General features: G+C 46.0%; 1 protein-coding gene across 1 annotated transcript; it reads left to right on the plus strand.

Moving 5' to 3' along the window:
* Positions 1-1,332: 1,332 nt before the first annotated feature.
* Positions 1,333-6,755, plus strand: pcsk9 (proprotein convertase subtilisin/kexin type 9). The gene is made up of 12 exons (XM_053883055.1): positions 1,333-1,601; positions 2,495-2,686; positions 3,350-3,482; positions 3,550-3,683; positions 3,746-3,887; positions 3,964-4,160; positions 4,233-4,416; positions 4,786-4,956; positions 5,022-5,170; positions 5,512-5,677; positions 6,142-6,305; positions 6,367-6,755. Exons 1-12 carry the CDS (start codon positions 1,428-1,430, stop codon positions 6,541-6,543), a joined length of 1,983 nt encoding a protein of 660 aa, XP_053739030.1. The 5' UTR covers positions 1,333-1,427; the 3' UTR covers positions 6,544-6,755.
* Positions 6,756-8,182: the final 1,427 nt, after the last annotated feature.

An 8,182-nucleotide genomic window follows, 5' to 3' on the forward strand; every position in this document is an offset into this window, starting at 1 on the left:
ACAACACTTTGGAAGGGTCACATTTTTGCTTGAAGATTGGATGACCATTACGTGTAACTTACTTGTGACACCACAGCAACTTTCATATGGTAGCGAGTGCCACACTGCAAGAGAACGGCAGGCGATCAGTTGAGACACATTGACTTGTGCTTTGTTCGGTCCATCACAGGACACATATGGACAACCACTCAAATGTTAAATTCGTCTCAGAAAAGGACAGTGGGGCTGCAGCTCCTCTGTGTGAAAATGACACTAATCCCTGCTGGAACAAATCGGTCATTTTCGCTATTCTACACATTGAAATAGGATTTTTTTTTGCCAACATGACATCACTGTTCCTCTTTATGAACCCAACCAAGTGTTAATTATCCTTTTTTAAACTGTAAATGGGATTGTTTTTTTCCATTTATTTTAATGTATAGAGCATCGATGTTTTCATTTGATGTACCCAAGTCATATGTTCTGTCCTCCCCCTTAGCCTTAGAAACAACAACAGTGCCAACAACATGTCAAGACTCGTCAAAGTGGGAGTCTAAAGGTAAAAAAAAAAAAAACCTTAAAGTTTTGTATATCTGATCCGCCTTACTTCAGGGAAGGAGTTCATTGTCACGTTTAGACCTTTTTTATGACAAACTTTAGGGTTGTCTTTGGGATAAACATAGACACAAAACTGACGGTAACATTAAACTGTGTTCTTCTCTCTGTTGCTTTTCAATCTCTGTATAATGTGAGAAGAAATGTTGTATGTGATGTATCAATAAAAAAGTCATGTGACAATAGCCACAAATAAATATCCAGTTAATCCAAGACTTGTGAAATGCGCCCTGCTCAGTGCTCTGTCTCGCTGCACTCCTTAAAAAAAAATACAATTTAAGTGTCAACCAACAACTTTGCTTTTTAAAAGTTTCATATACGACTCAAGCAAAAAGAAAAGAGGTGTCCACACTGATGTCAAACGACCAGCATTTATGATTGTATTTAAAAATCATCAAACATTTAAAGATGGATCCACACAATGTTAGCTTTCGATGCAGTTTGAAATAATTCCATTTCAAAGGTGATTGATCAGCGAGATCAGCGGCAGAGTTTGTCATGATGAAGAAGCCAACAGAAAATAGAAGCGCAGACTTAACAGCCACTTGTTAGCCGAGAGTTCCTCTCCCGCAGAAGAGCAGGGAGGCCAAGTGTTGTCAGACCTGAAACATGACTCCAGCTCGCGGAGGTGCGCTTCGATGAGGACAATCATTCGATACAAAAGCGGTGGCGTGAGCCGCGGTGACGTCACGGGGCCCCGCCTCCAATCATAAGCTTCAATTGTCGGATCCAGCAGGACAGATGCTCGCAGCCCGTCTGACACTCTGAACCGACACATCTGGACCCAAATCAGCTGAGAGTTCGGTGCTGGTTCAGCGGGACGCGCGTGCAGAATGCGTCTCCCCTGCGCGTGGGCGACCTGGACGCTGTGTCTGTGCGCGTTTCTGGCTGTGAGCGCGCGCGACGACCGCGAGGAGGATGAGACGGTCCTGGAGCTGATCCAGGAGGACGGGACTCAACCTGAGACCGGGTCCGGACCCACGGCCCAGTTCCTCAGGTGCAACAAGGTACTGCGATTTGTTGTAGAAATGGAACCGATTCCTACATGAACCGGCCAAACGACTATATAAATCACAGTTTCTTTGACCAGCTTGTCCTGCATTAATGTGAAGTTTTGTAAATGTGAGACTGGACCTCACGCGCAACGTCAACTTCAGAATGATACTGAAACTTTTTTTATACTTTGTTTTCTACACACGTGTAATGTTTAATGAGGACCATAAGATGTAAGGGCTTAAGACAACAACATCTACTGTCAATGTGATGGTGTGAACACCACTCATTCTTTGAAGCAGCAATAAACAAAGAAACCTCCATTGTGTATCGGAATCTCAGTGATCTAAACGCGAGATTTTCATGTTGTAATAACGGGTTGTTACCATAGCTGAGTTGAAGATGGTGGGCTCCTCATGAAGGATCATCAAGAGGTTTGCTTGTAAACATGATCAGTTGTGTCCTGTAACTCTGACACTTCACTCACTCAAGTGACTCTACATTAGTTTCGTAGACTGGTATTCAGTATTCTGATAGTTGTACGTGAAGCCAGCTAGCTTCCCTTGATGAGTCTCTCCTGGATGCTCCAGCATCTCACACCTCTATATCAATACTCACTTGACTCATTACCTCAACTTCATGCTGCCAATTAACTCTTGAGTATGAAGCTCCCAACATCAATTGGTGCATTCCACTTGTGTGTACCAGTTATTTTCCCGGGAAGAAAAGTGAAACGGAACACTCCTTGAGTCCCACTCCGCGACTCGATGGTTCACGTTCCATGTGCATGAGCTGACAAGTCAGGCAATTGTTATTACACTTGTTTCATGTTTGTTTGAGGTGAGGTGTTGACATGGAGACTTTGCAGTTGAAATATATATCTTTGAGGTTCCTCTTTCCGCCGCAGGCTGCGTGGCGGATGCCGGGTCAGTACCTGGTGATGCTGCACCGGGGGTCACACGAGTCTCACGTGCAGAGGACCATCAAGAGGCTGATGGCCAAAGCAGCCCGGAGAGGGTACCTGCTGGAGGTCCTGCAGACCTACTCTGGGACCTTGCACGGCTTCCTGGTCAAGATGAGCAGCGATGTCCTTCACCTGGTAAAAAAAAAAAAAAATGGAGACAAAGCGACGTCAAACTGCTCTTGCCTTTGGACAATGCTATTGTGAAGTTTAGATTTATTATTTTTTAAAAGAAATGCTGTCGCAGCACCTCGGTATCACCAAATTAGATCTTGAGCCATTCCTGATCATTTGAGAAGATAACTGCCTTACAGAACACTTAGCCGTAGAAGTCGCTGCTCTCATCAAAACAAGTGTCTCTGAAGTCGCAGGGGTTTTGCTGACCGAAGGAGATTCATGTCTTTTTTGCTCGACAGCAGCTCTGTCACTCTTAAAACCAGTTCAAATCCCCCAAACAAAGCCGATCCACAGCATTAATGGTCTTTAAATGGCCACCAGTTCCAAAGGTGGAGCATCTAGTCGATTGTTGGCATGAGGATGACTCTTTAGCGGTAAAAATGGAAAGTAAATTCAAGTGAAAATACAGTCATGAACATGTTTCCAAGCTCACCCCAAATAAAGGGTTGTATGTATTCAAACACAGAGCGGCCGTGAACACCCTTAGGATGATTCTGGAATCATCTCTTCAGCAACTTCACTTGCAGAAAGATTTGGGTCAACATGCCCTAAAAACCCTGCGCTAAGTTTGGCCCAACTATTCTCCTATTCCTTGATCACAACCAGATAGTGTTTCTCTTCCAGGCGATGAGACTCCCTCATGTCCACTACATAGAGGAGGACTCCTCTGTCTTTGCCCAGAGCGCCCCCTGGAACCTTCAGAGGTTGATGCAGCCTCATGGGAGCTCCTCTGAGAATGGGACGTACAGGCCTCCCAGTGAGTGAAATCACACACGCACCCACACACTGTCTCTAAGGTGAAAATGTCCTTGGACTGCGTGCAGATGATGGCGCGATGGCAGAGGTGTATCTGATGGATGGCAGCGTTCAGAGCTCTCACAGAGAAGTGGAGGGACGAGTGTTCATCACCGACTTCAACAATGTACCAGAGGAAGATGGAGTCAGAGTGCATCGACAGGTGACACGCTGACACCCAATTGTCTTTTTCAAGGTTCTAAATGGGCATTTTTTTCCCCCCAGGCGAGTCAGTGTGACAGTCACGGAACTCACATGGCAGGAGTGGTGAGCGGGTCGGACTCAGGCGTGGCCCCCGGTGCCGGTGTGAACCTGGTGCGGGTCCTGAATTGTCAGGGGAAGGGGACCGTGTCTGGAGCTCTGGCAGGTCTGCTCATTTCTTCCGTCTGATTCGTCGAGCAAACGCCCCCCCCTGACTGGTTCCCCTCCCTGCCGACACCCAGGCCTGGAGTTCATCCGAGCCACGTTGTCGTCCCGACCAATGGACGCCGTCATCATCCTTCTCCCCTTCATCGGCGGCTTCAGTCGATCACTAAATGCTGCGTGTCGAGACATGGTGGCCAACGGCGTGACGGTCATCGCTGCTGCCGGAAACTACCGAGACGACGCCTGTCTTTACTCGCCGGCTTCAGAACCGGAGGTCCATATATCCCTGGATGGTACCCGACCCCACGTGGTCCACCTCCACACTTGTTGACACTCATATGTGCAGGTGATCACAGTTGGGGCCGTGAACCTGTCTGACCAGCTGATGTCACAGGGAGCCGGCGGTACCAACTTCGGCAGATGCGTGGACCTGTTTGCACCTGGTGATGACGTGGTCAGCGCCAGCAGTGACTGCATCACCTGCTTCACTTCCCGCAGTGGGACGTCGCAGGCTGCTGCGCACGCTGCAGGTCAGCAAATACACAAAAGAACAATGATAAAAATCTGAACATGAAACAAAATGGATCAGTACAAGAGTGGTCCCTGTTTGTAGAGCAGAAAGGGCTGTTCTCATGTGTTGTGCTCCCACCTACTGGCCCAATGAACTGTTTGCCATCATCCATCGTTCAAATGCTAAAAAAAGATATCGGAAATATCGGTAAAAAATATCGGCAGTAATGGGTAAAAAAAAATCACAGTATGTGTGTAAATGAGTTGTTCACATTCACTAAAAGCACGACTGTCCAGTTTTCCATCATATCCATATTGATATTTGATATTTCTGACAGGTTGTGTATTGGGGTGCAGCTTTTGTGACAGACCTCTGCGTTCCTCTGCAGGTGTAGCTGCTGTAATCCTGTCGGCCAATCAGAAGGCCACGCCGCTGCAGGTCCTCCACACCATGCTGCGATATTCCATCAGCAACACAATCAATCTCCTGTCTCTGCCCGAGACGCAGCGGCTCACCACCGCCAACCTGGTGGCAGCGATGCCTCCCGACAACTTCACCGGTCAGTGACTCGCAACTGTAGACGCTCCCAGCATCTGGATGGTTCACTTGCAACCCAACGTGTAGGTGGGGAGCTCCTGTGTCGGTCGGTGTGGTCAGAGAGGTCGGGGGTCGCAAAGTCCGACACGGCGGTGACTCGCTGCCGTCAGCAGGAGGAGATGATGGGCTGCAGCAGCTACGCTCCCGATGGCGTGGGTGAGGGGGAGGCGATCACAGTGAGTTCTAACCTTCATCCACCCACAGGAGGCGGCGGGATTCTATTTACATGAAGTAAATATTCCATCATTACAGCTGAGCCAAGATATTGGATGGTGTGTTTAAGTGCAGTCTGTGGACATGAATTTGCAGCCATCAAAGTGGAATAAGACAGAATACAGCCCTATCAAGGCCTTTTACTGAAGCAAGTGTCTTTTAATAAACATATTTGAATACAGCAGAACACAGTGCTCTACAGCGTCCTCCTCCTTTCAGTGTGATAACAAACACAGCAACCTGATGTTGGGGCTCTCACAGCTCAGAGCGATTACACTGGAATATTGTGTGTTTCGATCTGCAGGTGAGTGGTGGACAGATGGAGTGTGTTGCCCACAACGGACCAGGGCGTCAGGGTGTGTATGCAGTGGCCCGCTGCTGCGTGATGGAGGGTCTGCAGTGTCAGGTCCGCCCCTCTTCACCACCTGGACGAGATGCAAGATGTGAGAATGTTCGGCAACACGTGTCCGGTGAGTGGCACTCGGACATCAAGATTTACTCTTAAAGAAAATCGAGATCCAAACTGGACTTGAGTTCAAGCTGATAACAAGGGCAGACAGAGTGAAAATAATGGGACGTTTAGTTCAGTTTTTGGGGTGTTGCTGGCGTGGATAGTTGTCACCCTCCTGCTGCAGCAATTTCAGGCAGATACCCAATAGAACTTGCCACTTGGTTATGAAACAAACAGGGATCAGATAAAAAGCATAACCTAAATCGCATTTATAAGTTGTTTTTTAAATTTTATAAGTTAATATTATTTTTGTAAGAGACTTAGTTTCGCAATTTGTGTGCTGTTTGTAATTCAGTCCTGAGTTTTATTCAACTCTCCGGTTGGAAGGTGGTCACAGACTCACTGGTGACTACTGATGATGTCATGTGCATGTCTGAGCGCCACATTCCCTTGAAAGGGCTTGTCGATCTCTTGCCGCTGCAGCATGCCTCTCGCGGCCCAGTGGCAGTAAGCCCCACTCGGGGCCTCGTCCCGCCGAGAGGAATCGCTGCCAGGCCAAAGGACATGTCACAACTCAAGTGGTGTGCTGCCATGGTCCCTCTCTGGAGTGCAAAGTGTTGGACAGCGGATCAGCCGAAAAGAATATGGTAGAGCTCTTATTCAAATGTTTTTTTCTAAGGCAGTGACAGCACTTTTCACTTCATGCAGGTGGAAGTTTCCTGTGAGACGGGCTGGACTCTGACCAGCTGCAGGGCAGTCGCAGGCAGCTTCTCGAAATCGTTTGCTGAGGAGAACAGCTGCCGTGTTTTCGGCGGAGTTGGAGACGACCGGGTTGTTGCCGTTGCTGTGTGCTGTCGCATAAGTCCAGGCAAGCCGCCCCTATAATTCTACACGCCGTCCCTCATAAAGCCTCCCTCCCTTCATAAACTCATGATAATACTGTGGTGCGACTTCAGCAGTGCAACTTCAATTGCTTTAATACAACCAACCCATTCAGTACTGTTTTGTCTTGTCCCGCGCTTCAGTGATGTAACCAAATATTTTTGTATCTTTTTTTAAATAAAACTGGATAAAATTGTATTCTGAACACGACATGATGAACAATAAATATCTGCTTGGTTTATCAAACCATTTTTCTTAATACCATTATTTTTTGATGGAATGCACTGAAAGCTATAAGAATGGAAGCTCAACGCAATCTATGATGTTTACTTGAGGCTGAATATTAAAACACCTGCACACAGCTCTTTACCTGACATCTGGCAGACGTACAATGACAAAAACAGGTACACTAGAGAGTTATTTAGTTAGTGGCGATCATTATGGCGAATGAAATCGAAGGAAATATTTAAGGGATTCACAAACACCAACAAAAGACATACTGTTGTTGAGTGCAACAGGATCAACTGACATACAACACTCCTCATGTGGTACATTACTGATTTAAAAAGCATTTTAAAGTGGAACAGTGCTCGGCAACAGGCTCCTGCATTTTGTTAGATTGTGGAGAAGAGAGTCATTTTGAGTGAATGCAGGTCCATTTCCCCATCCTTCCTTCAAGAAGTGGTTTAATGACATGTCTCTCTAGTATCTGGAGGAAATAACGCACAGTCTTTGTCATTCACACTGTATGTTTGTGAAGATCTGGGGACCATTCTCAATAGTATACAACAGGACTCCATCTGATTGTTCCATGAAAGGACCAAGAGAACTCTCTCACCTACTGAACACTATAACTCACAGGATTCGACACAATGTGCCAGCTGACATGCGTAACCTCATTTTCTATTGTGTCCTGGCACTTTTTATTTTATTTTATTTTGTTCATTTCGAGTGTGTGTGTGTGTGTGTGAGAGAGAAAAAACGGTTTTGCATTTTATCAATACTAAAAACTACACTTCACTGCAAAATTACTGTTCTAAATCCAACAATTTCAGTTTACCGTAAATGCCAGTGTTTCCTGCTTGTTATCATTGATATTGATTATTAAATATAGACATTTCTCATTAACTTAACTACAACAAAATTATGAACAAGCTATGACACGTCTATAAATGCAGTCCACGTTTGAATCTGTGCATCAGTAATGAACATGGTTTGTGTTGAAATCATATAGCAATATTCATAGTTTCAAGTTGAACATTATGAATATGTAACTGCAGCCATTGCTGCAACAGCTGCTGACTTGTTAGCTACTACTCAGGACGGCGACTGCTTTTGGAAGCCACCATCTAGGTTTTCGGTGGAGTGGGAGATGACTGGGTTGTGTGCTGTCGCATAAGTTCAGGGAAGCCGCCTCCATAATTCTCTACATTGTGCCTCCCTTCATAAACTTATAATACTGCAGTGCGATTTCAGCAAGGCCACTCTTACTTTAATACAACCAGCCCATTCAGTACCGTTTTGTCTTGTCCCACGCTTCAGTGATGTACCCAAATATTACTATTATTTTCTTAAATAAAACTGGATAAAATTGTCTCGTTCCGGTGCAAAAAAAAAAATCGAGCATCGCTCCCATCACAAA

Source organism: Synchiropus splendidus, chromosome 1 (assembly GCF_027744825.2).
Source record: "Synchiropus splendidus isolate RoL2022-P1 chromosome 1, RoL_Sspl_1.0, whole genome shotgun sequence".
Lineage (NCBI taxonomy): Eukaryota > Metazoa > Chordata > Actinopteri > Syngnathiformes > Callionymidae > Synchiropus > Synchiropus splendidus.